At 43.4% G+C, this 13,783-nt stretch overlaps 1 protein-coding gene across 1 annotated transcript in view; it reads left to right on the forward strand.

Annotated features, from left to right (window-relative positions):
* Positions 1 to 1,564: 1,564 nt before the first annotated feature.
* The window catches only part of SUCLG1 (succinate-CoA ligase GDP/ADP-forming subunit alpha), a 31,833-nt gene continuing 19,614 nt past the window's right edge, over positions 1,565 to 13,783 (forward strand). Inside the window, exon 1 of the mRNA XM_045018656.1 lies at positions 1,565 to 1,717. Coding sequence (XP_044874591.1) covers positions 1,669 to 1,717 — 49 coding nt within the window. The 5' untranslated portion in view covers positions 1,565 to 1,668. The remainder of the gene's footprint in view (positions 1,718 to 13,783) is intronic.

The raw sequence follows: 13,783 nt of genomic DNA on the forward strand, positions 1-13,783 counted from the left end.
AAAACTGGGTTGCAAATCTCACAAGAGCAGCCTTTCTTGTGGTTATTTAAGCATTTCCTCTTTCAATACTGGCCACAAGAAGTGCAGGGGAGCATGAAACTTGGGAGAAAAACCTCAACCTTTAAGAATCCTCCCCAAAAATTAAGTTTGAATTTTGGTTGAAGATTCAGGTGATTACTTAATTTATCTAAACATGTTCGCTCACCCCTAAAGTCAGCCAAATCAATAAACATCACGGCATATGAGGAATAGGATTAGAAATTATTTTTCAATTCATTTTGAAATCATTTCATCTCCAACCATTTTGACAATGATTATGCAGTTTGTGTGTTGTGACTGTTGCTCATTATGCTGATCATAATCCTCTCACTGTTGCATCCGTCTGTTGTGTCTCGTTTTATATTTACTTTGTTCTTTGGGGCAGAAACTGTTTTTTGTTGTTGTATGTTTGTATAGTGCCTAGCACACTGGACCCTGGTTCCTCACTGGGGCCATTATACACTACTGCAACACAAATAAATAAATACATAATATTTGCTAGCTAAATGTTGTCAGTAATCAGTATGCCTTTTAATAGGGAACACTGGGTTCTATTGTTTGGCCACTATGTTTTAAATTATTTTTGTTAAGTTCAACCAGGGAAATTGGGAGTTCTGCAGGACAGTTTTCATCATCTTTCCTTTGTTTAGGTTGGTTATTATTGGTTTTTATTTTCATAAAATGATGGATGGCAAAGTCTGGCACAGTATAGGGAAACTCTTAATTAGAAATCAGTCCAAACTAAGGACTCGAGCCAGCAAGATGCCGAGCACTCTGATGTCCAGATCTGATCTTGGGTTGCCAACTCTGACTGAAGCTTTTCCGGAAAATTATTTTCCCCAACGTGATGCAATGTCATTTTCTTAAAATAGCCTATTAAAATCTCCCGAATTGCTTTCAGTAGTCCCCGGGAGATGGATGCCAGTTCCGTGAGACTCCAGGCTAATCCCAGTGGGTTGGCAACCCTAATCTGATCCAGTCAAGCATTTAAACTTGACTTCAATGGGTCTACTCAGGTGCTTACGTTTTGGCAAGTGTTTAAGAGCTTTGCTGGATCAGGGCCAGGCTGTGCCACACCTTGAGTCCTAAATGGGGCCTATAAAACTGCAAGGGTTGGCAACCCTGTTTTTCTGCTGCCTTAAAACAGGGGTGGTAGCAAACCCTGGAAGCTTATAGCCCGGTTTACACCAAGGCTCCATGCTTTGCCACGAGGGGATGGGCTGAACTGATGGTGAAAGGAGCCTTACACCTGATTTGCTCTGAGTCTGAGATGAAAATCCCCCCTCTCTTTTGGCCCTTCCCCCTCACCTCTACCCCTCCCCCTAAGCCCTCAGCCTTCTCTTCCCCCCTCCCCTCCCTCTACCACTGAACTACAACCCCCACAACCCCCTGCGCGGTGGGGGTCCTGCCTCAGCCCGCGAGGACCCCTCCCGGCCGGCTGCGGCGCCGCCGCGCAGGGCCGGATGTGGGATTGGTGGCCGGGCCAGCGCCGGGCCCCATATCCCCGTGGCAGGGCGGGGCTGTCCCGGCCAAGGCGGCTGTAGGGGGTGGGGGTTTGGCCTCCGGCGTTCTCGTTGGCCGCCTGCGCGCGCGCGCCGCTCGGGCCCCGTGTCATTGGCGAAGGAGACGATGTCTCACTGCAGCGGCGCTTCCCGCCTCCTGGGCCGCCTCCTGCTCCGTGAGTATCGGGCCGGGCCGGGGCCTGGCGGCAGCCCCGCGCCCCGCGCTGACAGGGGCCCTCGGCGCCTCGCGGGCGCTAGGCCTGGCCGGGAGCCGGGGCTGGGGGGAGGCCTCGTGGCTCCCCTCCCCCGGCTGGGCCGGATCCTGGGCCGGGGGGCGCCCCTGCCCCACCCCCCCCGGGCGTGGCTTGGTGTCTCCGGGCTGGGCTAGCGCCCGCCCCCCGCTTTGTGCATCGAGGGGGGGGGGGCTGCCAGCAGCTCCTGCTTTTTTGTTGGGACCCTCCCGGGTCTCCCCAGCGCCGGGGATCCTCCGTGGGTAGCTGTCGCCTGGGGTAACGGGGGGGGGAGCGATTAGTCCCGCCTTGACGGGCGGGGGCGGGGGCTGCCAACGGGACGTCCCGGTTCGGAGCCATTCCTGGCTCTCGCACCGGGGTCTTCAGCCCGTGGTCTCCAAGCGCGTTGCAGGTGAAGTTGGGATCGTTCTCTCCCTCTGAGGGGGGCGGGGGGGGGAATTGCACCCAGAGCTGGGAAGTGACTTTCCGTAGGCGGGTGGCAGAGCCAGGAAAAGAGCCCAGTTCTCCTGCGTCCCAGTCCAGTGCTCTAGTCCATTATCTTGCTTTTCAGTATCCTATTAGAGCTGCACGGTGGGGGAGGTAACATCGTGTATTGGACCAACTGCTGTTGGTGAAAGAGGCAAGCTCTTGCGCTACGCTGAGCTCCTTGTCAGGTCCGGAAAGGTATTTAAAGTGCCATGTCAGCGCCTTGTCAGGCAGTCTCCCGTGAGTGGCAACCCTCCGGGGGGGGGGGGGCACTTTAGATGGGACAGGTCAGCTTGTCTTTTAGCAGAACTTTGTAGCTGTTCAAAAAAAAGTTGGGTGCGATTGTTGTGTATACTTTTCCTTCTCCCGCTTAACACCTGTTGCTGACAGCCTGTGTTTTTTAGAGAGAGAGAGAGAGAAATCTGTGAGAGTTATAAAGTTCACTAAACGTGTAATGGAGAAAACTTCCTTTTTAGGACATAATTGTTTTACAGTACTGTAAATGGTGAGCAGAGTGTGAACACGCAGGTCCAATTGTTGGGGGGCTGGGTGGAGATGTGCCAGCCAGCAAAATCAGAGGTGGTCATCTGTTACTCTTTCTTAAAATACTAAAGTCCTTAAAATTAAAGTCCCTTCCTCTGTTAGCTGAGAGTCCTGTATGTCATAAGGCCAGCACTGAATGAACAGGGGAGTTTCTAGAAAGGATAAGAACAAATGGTATTTCTTTAAAGTCTAAGTTCACAGTCCATTTTGGTCAATTTCACGGTCATAAGATTTAAAAAATCATAAATATCATGATTCCAGCTATTTCAATCTGAAATTTCACGGTGTTGTGATTGTAGGGGTCCTGATCCAAAAAGGAGTTGTGAGCGGGTCACAAGGTTAATTTAGGGAACGTTGCAGTACTGCTACCCTTACTTCTGTGCTGCTGCTGCTGCTGATGGTGCTGCCTTTAGAGTTAGGCATCTGGAGAGTGGCGACTGCTGCTGGCCGGGATCCCAGCTTTGAAGGCAGAGGCACTGCCAGCAGCAGTGCAGAAGTAAGGATGGCCTGGCATGGTATTGCCACCCTTATTTCTGCACTGCTGCTGGTGGGGCACTGCCTTCCGAGCTGGGTGCCTGGCTAACTGCCACTGCTCTCCGGCTGCCCAGCTCTGAAGGCAGCGCAGAAGTAAGGACCCCTTAAAATAACCTTACAACACCCCTCCCCCTCCGCACCCCGCAACTCCTCTTTGGGTCAGGACCCCCAATTTGAGAAACACTGATCTCCCCTGTGAAATTTGTATAGTATAGGGTAAAAGCACACACAAGACCAGATGTCTCGGGGAGACCAGATTTCACGGTCCATGATGTGTTTTTCATGGCTACGAATTTGGTATGGTAGGACCCTACTAATACCCCCAAAATTATGAAGTTTATTTAAACTTAAAAATCACAATTCTGCCTGAAAACTTTTTGTGGTTCTAATAGTTACAAGTAACACCTAAGATCACTATAACTGAAAGAGATTTGTGAAAACATTCTCTTTGTCTTTACAGTTTGTTTACTTTGTAGTTGGCACTGCTGTGTGTAACAAGTTTCATTGTATCCCTGTGTAATAAGTTAGACACAGATCCTGCAGTGAGCGCTGAATGGACAGATTGAAGTAACTGCAGATCTGCGCAGGGATCTGCTCTTTTGGAGACCATTGAAGAATTGGTCCCTTAGTTGTCAGGCTTCTATCCTACAACTGATAGCATATGGACAGACTGGAGAGGCCCCCTGAATTCTTTGGAACTCCATGCAGGTGCAGGATTCTGCCTGTGTGCTTTAAATTACAGGATTGGAGCCTAAGTCAGTTTCCACTCTTGCTGAAACAAACATCCCTTTGTGCTCCCTTTACAAAACTTGGACAGGGCATCAGGAAGAGACACTCACATAAGGGTTTTTTTTTTGCTTTTTAAGGGATTTTTGGGAAGATATTTAGTATGTACTGGTTAACAGCTACTCTGTTAGGAAAAACATTTTTAAAAATAATATTTTAAAAAACAAACTGCCAGTTGACAAATTCAAACGCCTAAAGTTCCAAATGGGAAGGTTTGGTGAAACTTTTGTCCAGGAGTCCAAGCCTCTGTATCTGTGTAGCAAACACCATATGTTATTTTGCTCATCATCCAACAACATACTCCATCATACAACTCTACTTAATAACACTTATTCTATAACATCTGTCATACAATTTCACGTTAACCTAGTCCCTTTTCCACAGGGATTTTGAGGCTGAACATATTTTTTTGTATAAAAACCACAGTTAATAAATCTATTCTGCACAGTGATGATTTTGATCGTAAGTTGCTGATTTTGACTGTAAGATGGATACAAACTTATTCTTGTTTGTACTTGATGATCTTGCAACATGCCCTTGATTGTCTTTATTGTAAAGAATCAGCATTTAAATCCTGGTGTTGTGAAATAATTTGTGTAAAATGCTAATGCATGGCAAACTAACTCAAAGGTTAGAAATTATGCACCACTTATATGGAATGTTGAGGCATTAAAGACTGTTCACATATGTATGTAGATAAGCACACACTGTGTTGTAAGTGAAGATATTGCATGATTGAATTGAAATGAATCAGGATTCTAGTGGGGGGAGGAAATCATATGGGAATATTCGGTGTTTTTAAAAAAAACTCAATCTTTAAAAAAAAAAATGGCTAGACATTCCTGGAATAGCTGGGAGTGGATGGGAGATTGATATAATGTATAGCAAAATATGAGAAACATATAAGGTTGCTGTTTCAGCTCCAAAGTTACCTTGAATAACATAGTTGTATCATTATGATATATAGATAAATATATTGAGGCTTTCGTATCTATAGGACAACTGTAAGAGTGGCCATTATTGGGTTTCCTTTTTTTCTTGGCATGAAGGGGAATGATTACGCAAGATGGCTATCTGATATAGGGCTGACCAGCTCAGCCTGTCATAGCTAAAGTACCTACTATTGAGGTGCTTCACTGCAATATCTCAGGGTGGCTGTGGTGGTGGTGGTTTCCCCCTCCCACCCAAATTTGGAGCAGCTTCTCTTTTGGCTGCCATAGTTGGTCCATTTCGATGCAACTGAATCAGCCATATGGTTCATCTGTATGTTGCTGATGACCATCTAATGCTGGACTCCTTGATATAGGAGAAGATGGGGAGGTTGATAGGGACTGAGGTTTTGCTAGTCATTAGTGCAGATTACCAATGAATCCAATACTAATGGGCGAGACCTGCACGGATACAAAATTTTGATCCACATCCATCCATGATTTGCAAACATGGTCTGCAGTTATCCATGGATATAAAGCAGATTTGCAGGGCTCTATTCATTAGGTGTGGTAAGTATAAACACTCTCATAACATTCAAGTTATTCCTTCAAGACTGGCTTATCTAAACTCCTAGACTCTTGTTAAGTTTATCATTGTGAATTTCCATGTCTGTAGGATATTTTTAGTTAAAACTTGAGTTATCTTTACTTCTAATTTCAGTTGAAGATTATGTTCCAAATATAGAGTGAAAGCTGTATAAAGCAGCTCCTCAAAGGATTGACAATTTATTGCTTAATTGAGAGAGCCTTCTAATAAAGGTGTGAGGAGAGGCAAACACTCAAGACAGTTATCCAGTAAATGCTCCTCTTGGACAGGCAGGTCTTGAAAAATGTACCCAGCAAATACTAGCTTGGGAACTAAGCCCAACTACTAAACAAGATGGAAAAATAGCTCTATTGATAGGCTCTTCCGTTGTTGCATTCTGGAATTTGAAGGAATGAAAGTTGAGTACTGTCTGGGCAGAGGGGGGTTGCTAGCTGTGTTAGGCAGTCCTCCTAGGAGAAGAGACTCGGGTTTCATAGACTCATAGATTTTAAGGTCAGAAGGTACCATTATGATCATCTTAGTCTGACCTCCTGCACAATGCAGGGCACAGAATCTCACCCACCTGTCCACATTGGTATCAACCACACTGTTTTACAGATCAGAAAAAAAATCATCAATGTATCTTAGTAGGATGTAAATTTTAAAGCTTAAGCATTGAAGTTGGACTGGTGAAGTGTGGGGTAGGGGCCACTTTTATTTTTATATAGAGTAGTGTATTCCAAACAGTAGGAATTTCCCCCCATAATTACCAGCTTTGCTATATATTACAAAACTTCCAGACAATAACCAAGTCTGCAGTTTATTTTTAGAATTTCAGTGATACTGTTCTGGTAAACATGAACTACACCGTAACATAAGGAAGTATCTTGGAGACCGCCATATTACATTGTTTTGTTTCCCCCGCCCCCTAAAGTCAAATGAAGGAATCAGTTAAAGTACAGCTGTATAAATAAATATACCTATCTGCACTCTGTAATGCATGTAGAGATCCAAGCCAACACACATTTGTACCTCCGCCCCCACCCCAAAAATCTGTATTTCAACACTAACAGAAATTAGCGGTCATGCTCAGGAGGCACCCAAACCCCTTTCCTTAGACCATTTAAAAAAAAAAAAAAAAAAAAAAAAAACCCCAACAACAACCCTGCAGTATGACTATTCCATTTCCTGCAGGACATTAGATTGTATTAGATACACTTACAGTATAAAAACCACAGGGGTATTAGCTGGGATTAAGCCTCTAGAGAAGACTATTAACTAATATCTGTAAAGAGCAAATGGCAAACAGTTGATCGATCAGCTGATTTGTAGAAGCTGTGCCAGTCACATGTGCCCTTTGGATTTTTGTCTTCAGGTAGTTTATCACTATAATGGTAGGTTGTCTGGAAGCGATCTGCAACCACTTTGCGTGACTGCTGTGGAAAGGGCCCGAGAGTACAAGAGTTAGTAGTCCCAGGACAAAAATCTGGAAAAATGTGGTTTGAGATGCTGAAGCAGGACATCAAGAATATATACGCTCCTTCTGAGGTCCAGAAGGAGGTGAGAGGCAGACTAGTTGAAAGTCTCTGCGTAAAGATAAAAGGGAAGAAAATAGGATGACCTTATGGTAGGGGTTTATTATAGACCACCAAATCAGGAAGAGGGAGTGGATCAGGTGTTTCTAGAACAAATAACAGAAATATCCAAAACACAAGACCTGGTAGTAATGGGGGACTTTAATTACCAAGACATCTGTGGAAAAGTAATATGGCAAAACACACTGGACATTTTAAGTTCTTTGAATGTATTGGACAACTATTTGTTCAGAAAGTGGAGGAAGTAGCCAGGGGAATAGCCATTTTAGACTCGATTCTGACCAACAGGGAGGAATTGGGTGCAAATCTGAAGGTGGAGGACAATGAAATGATAAATTTCATGATTCTAAGGAGAGGAAGGAGGTGAGAGCTGTAGAATGGACTTCAAAAAGGCAGACTTTAAGAAACTCCAAGAACTGGTAGGTCAGATCCAATGGGAAGAAAATCTAAGGAAAAAAGTAGTTCTGGAGAGCTAGCAGTTTCTCAAAGGAGATGATATTAAAGGCACGACTGCAAACTATCCTGATGGAAAGGAAAGATAAGGATAATATGAGGCCAGTATGGCTCCATCAGGAGTTCTTTAATGACCGGAAAATCAAAAAGGAATCCTACAAAAAGTGGGAACATGGATGAATTGCTGAGGAGTAGAAGAGAATAGCACAAGCGTATAGGGACAAAAATCAGAAAGGCTAAGGCACAAAATGAGTTATACCTAGCAAGGAACCTAAAGAATCTCTTCTTATTGCCTCAAAATACATTAGGAGTAAGAGAAGGATGAAAAACTGTAGGTCCTCACCCTAGCAGGGAAAGAGCTAATAACTTTTTACTTCAAGAAGGCTGAGGTCTTTAATGTTTGTTTTGCTTCAGTCTTGACTAAAAATGATGATTAGGTACTTAGTACAATTAATATTAAACAAGGGGAAGGGAACACAAGCCAAAATAGCGAAAGGACAGGCTAAATAATATTTAGATAAGTGATGTAGTCAAGTTGGCAGGGCCTAATTAAAGTCATCCTAGGGTACTTAAGGGACTAGCTGAAGGAATCTCAGAACTGTTAGCAGTTACCTTGGAGAACTCATGGAGGACAAGTGAAGATCCCTGAGGATCGGAGAAGGACAACTCTAGCACCTATCTTTAAAAGGAGGAACAAAGAGGGCCTGGGGAATTATAGATGGGTCAGCTTGACTGATACCTGGAAAGATACTGGAACAAATTATTAAATCAGCTTGTAAGTACTTGGAGGGTAATAGGATTGTAAAGAATATCCAACACAGATCTGAACAAATAATGCCAAGCCAACTTAATTTTCTTTTTTTGACAGAGTTACTGGCTTACTCAAGGGGGACAAGCTATAGACGTGATGTATCTTGATATTAGTAAGGCTTTTGGCACAGCCCCACGTAACATTCTCATAAGCAAACTAGAGAAATGTGGTCTAGATGAAATTACTAAAGGGGGTGCACAACTAGTTGAAACTCTGTACTCAGTAGTTATCAATGATTTCTGTCAAACTGGGAGGGCATATCTAGTGGGGTCCTGCAGGGGTCAGTCCTGGGTCCAATGCTAGTTGTTAATTTCGTGAATTACTTGGATAATGGAGTGGAGAGTGTGCATATAAAATTTGCAGATGACACCAAACCTGCAAGCGGCTGCAAATACACCTCTACCTCGATATAATGCTGTCCTCAAGAGCCAAAAAATCTTACCGCGTTATAGGTGAAACTATATTATATTGAACTTGCTTTGATCCACCGGAGTGCACAGTCCCCTCTCCCCCCCGCACTGCTTTACCGTGTTATATCCAAATTCATGTGATATCGGGTTGCCTTATATCTGTAGAAGTGTACTATGTTAGCAAATTAGAGAATTAATCTGAAATCAACAAGATGAAATTCAATGAAGTGCAAAGTGCTTCATTTAGGAAGGCCAAATCAAATGCACAAATACAAAATGGGGAATAACTGGCTAGGCAATAGTACTGCTGAAAAAGATCTTGATTATAGTGGATCACAAATTGAGTATGAGTCAACAATGTGATGCAGTTGCAAAAAAGGCTAATATTCTGGGGTGTATTCACAGGAGTGTTGTATGTAAGATGTGGGAGGTAATTATCCTGCTCTACTCAAAACTGGTGAAGCCTCAGCTGGAATGCTGTGTCCGATTCTGGACACCGTGCATAGGAAAGATGTGGATAAATTGGAGAGAGTCCAGAGGTGAGCAAAAAAAAAAAAAGATAAATGGTTTAGAAAACCTGACCTAGGGAAACCTGACCTTACCTTAAGGAAATCTTAAAAAGAAACTAGTAGTGTTAAATCTTGACAAAACTGAGGGATATCTAATAACATGTGATGACTGTTGAGTGCTGTTATTGGGAGGACTTTGATCAATTGTTTTCTTTGTGCAGTGAAGGTAGGACAAGAAATGATGGGCTTAGTCTGGAGCAAGGGAGATTTAGGTTAGATATTAGTAAAAAGCTTCAAACTATAAGGATAGTTAACCACTGGACAGAACAAGTTGGACAAATATCTGTCAGGGGATGGTCTGCTTTTATGTGGTCTTGCCACAGCCAGGGTGGTTGGACTAGATGACCTCTCGAGGTCCTTTCCAGCTCTACATTTCTATGAGTCTGTGACATGAGGAAGGTTGATGTCAGCCTGGAAGGTGCACTTGACAAGAATGCTTGGAGACGAACAAGAGCTGCTGATCCTGATTGACGAAACAAGCCAAAGGTGAAGAGGAAAACTGGGGTACCGTATGGGCTTGCAACAACAACTTGCTATTCAATAAACTATTAAAAAAAATCTTTATACTTTCTTTCTCTTCATATTGTCACTCCACATTTTTTTTTCTTCACATAAGAGGTCATGGTGTATCTTTTCCAAAGTTGTCGTCTTCATGTTTCCTCTTATCTTAGAGTGGATTGATTTTTAAATCACAAAGCGGAAAGCCTCACCTTTTGAAGTCTCAGTTTTAATCTACTTTTCCATTTGTACCTCCGCTCTTTTCTAAGGAAAGATGCATTATCATTGGTTGATATAATCATTAAAGCATGTTGATTTGCAACTACCTAGAGCCTCTCTACATTAAATCTGATACATCTTTTTGCTACCCAGGAGGGTACGCTATAACTATATAAATTTAAACAATTGCAGAAACTCTCCTTGAAAGGAACGGGGTTGAGCGCTCCAGAGGGACTCTCAGAGGACTTGGTGGTTGATGTGTGCCTATCGTTAATCTACACAGAGTGAGTCAGGCCTGGAAGGCTCAGCAGCTCTACTCATGTTGCCAGAGGCTGGTGGTTTCAGGGAGCTGATCCATGGCAGGCACATACAAGACTTCCTCACGCTAAGGGCAGGTTGTGGTGATAGGATGCCTCACAACTCTGGGTACCCCAGAAAAGTGTTACGGGGGCATCTAGCACTACTGTAATACAAACAAGTAATCAGTTACGATTAGGATTCTTGATACTCTTTGCCAGTATAGATAAGGTCTTAAACAATAAACACGAGGCCGCCTCATGCCATTTTTACAGTCACTTTTTGTACCTGGTTAGGATAAGTAGACCTAAGAACATAAGTATGGACCTACTGTGTCAGAACAAAGGTCCATCTTGCCCAGTAGCCTGTCTTCCGACAGTGGCCAGTGCCAGGTGCCCCAGAGGGAATGAACAGACAGGTAATCATTAAGTGATCCGTCCCCTGTCGCTCATTCCCAGCTTCTGGCAAACGGAGGCTAGGGACACCATCCCTGCCCATCCTGGCTAATAGCCATTGATGGACCTATTCTCCATGAATGTATCTAGTTTGTTTTTGAACCCTGTTATGGTCTTGGCCTTCACAACATCCTCTGGCAAAGAGTTCCACAGGGTGACTGTGCATTATGTGAAGAAATACTATCTTTTATTTGTTTAAAACCTGCTGCCTGTTAATTTCATTTGGTGACCCCCTAGTTCTTGTGTTATGAGAAGTAGTAAACAACATTTCCTTATCTACTTTCTCTACACCAGTCATGATTTTATAGACCTCAATCATATCTTCCCATAGCAGTCTCTTTTCCAATCTGAAAAGTCCCAGTCTTATTAATCTCTCCTCGTCCAGATGTTCCATACCCCTAATCATTTGTCTTGCCCTTTTCTGAACCAATTCCAATATATCTTTTTTGAGATGGGGGCGACCACATCTGCACACAGTATTCAAGATGTGGGCATACCAAGGATTTATATAGAGGCAACATGATATTTTCTGTCTTATTATCTGTCCCTTTCTTAATTATTCCCAGTATTCCGTTCACTTTTTTGACCATCACTGCACATTGACTGGATGGTTTCAGAGAACTACCCACAATGACGTCAAGATCTTTCTTGAGTGGTAACAGCTAATTTAGACCGCATCATTTTGTATCTATAGTTGGGATTATGCTTTCCAATGTGCATAACTTTGCATTTATCAACATTAAATCTCATCTGCATTTTGTTGCCCAGTCACCCAGTTTTGAGAGATCCTTTTGTAGCTCTTCACAGTCTGCCTGGATCTTAACTATCTTTAGTAATTTTGTATCATCTGCAAATTTTGCCACCTCACTGTTTAACCCTTTTTCCAGATCATTTATGAATATGTTGAATAGGACTGGTCAGAACACACCCCTGGGGGACATGACTATTTACCTCTCTCCCTTCTGAAAACTGACCATTTATATCTGCCCTTTGTTTCCTATCTTTTAACCAGTTACCAATCCATGACAGCACCTTCCCTCTTATCCTGTGGTAGCTTAATGTGCATAAGAGCTTTGGTGAGGGACCTTGTCAAAGGCTTTCTGGAAATCTGAGTACACTGGATCCCCTTGGTCCACGTGCTTGTTGACCCCTTAAAGAATTCTGTTAGATTAGTGAGGCGTGATTTCCCTTTACTAAAACCATGTTGACTCTTTCTCAACAAATTATGTTCATCTATATGCCTGACAATATTGTTCTTCATTATAGTTTCAACCAGTTAGCCTGACTTCAGTACCAGGCATATAGGCCTGTAAGTGCCAGGATCACCTCTGGAGCCCTTTTTAAAAATTGGCGTCACGTTAGCTATCCTCCAGTCATCGGGTACAGAAGCTGATTTAAATGATAGGTTACAGACTACAGTTAGTAATTCTGCAATTTCACATTTGAGTTCCTTCAGAACTCTCGGGTGAATACCATCTATCTGGTCGTGGTGACTTATTGCTGTTTAATTTATCAATTTGTTCCAAAACCTCATCTAATGATACCGCAGTCTAGGACAGTTCCTCAGATCTGTCATCTAAAATGAATGGCTCAGGTTTGGGAGTCTCCCTTACATCCTCAGCCATGAAGACCGATTCAAAGAATTCATTTAGTTTCTCCGCAATGGCCTTATCGTCCTTGAGTGCTCCTTTAGCACCTCGATTGTCCAGCGGCCCCACTGGGTGTTTAGCAGATTTCCTGCTTCTGATGCACTTAAAAAAAAATTTTGCTATTACTTTTTTAATCTTTGGCTAACACTAGACCAGTGTTTCTCAAATGTGGCCACGCGCCGCATGCAATCACCAGTAGCTTTTCTTGCGGACAGGACAGCCTCCTGAGTGGTGGAGGGCAAAGCAGCAGCTACTCCCCGCCCCATTGCTACTGTATACAGCTGCCTTGGTGTTCGGTAATGCCACCAGCAGGGGTTGGTGCTCTGCACCGCATCTGGAGACATGTAGGCATGCTGGGGGAACCTTGGACTCCAGATGGCCAGTGAGTTCCCGACCCACCTTCCTGGGGATGGTGGGACTTCGGGCTTCAACTCTGGGACCCCAGGCCCCCCCTTCCCCCAGTGCTTGCTGTGCTGGGGCTTGCACAGACCGAGTAAGCCTGCTGTGAAAGGTGATGTTTGTTTGTTGTGTTAATATCACTTTTTACAGCAAACTTACTAGTGCAGACTTCACAGCAGACTTGCTAGCTAGGTTGGAGGCTGTGAAAAATGATATTAACAAACATAAAAATAATTTTTCACAGCCTCCTGGCCAGCTGTCAAGTCTGCTGTGAAAAGTGATATTCTGTTTAGTCCCAGTAAAGAATAGAGACAACTGTGCATTATTTTTATTATTGAATCACCCCACTCCAAAAAAAAAAAACCCCTACATAAATAAATTAAAGATTTGGATGTGTATAGGTGCATATTTATTTTCCTAAAGTTAGTTAAGTACCGGTATTTTAGGAAGAAGTGTCAGAATGCACACCAGCAAGAGTTGGTGACCGCATGCTGAGGCCACCAAAAACTTGCACTAGACAGTATACAGCTGAGGATAACAATCTGCTCATGCCTATATCCCCTTTTTTTTCCTCCCAACCAACTACATTTTTTCCTGAACCAAATTTCTTCTGCCATATAAAAACCATGTAACATGCTTCAGAACAAATCCATAGAAAGCTTGGAGTTTAAGCCGGTTTTGAGTTATCAGAGTGCATAAAAAATTAATATTTTAAACATTGGAAGATGCATCTCTTTTCACACTTGGCCAGCTTGTGAATGGCTCAGCACGTGCACGTGTTCTTTCTTTTAAT

Source organism: Mauremys mutica, chromosome 5 (assembly GCF_020497125.1).
Source record: "Mauremys mutica isolate MM-2020 ecotype Southern chromosome 5, ASM2049712v1, whole genome shotgun sequence".
Classification (NCBI taxonomy): domain Eukaryota; kingdom Metazoa; phylum Chordata; order Testudines; family Geoemydidae; genus Mauremys; species Mauremys mutica.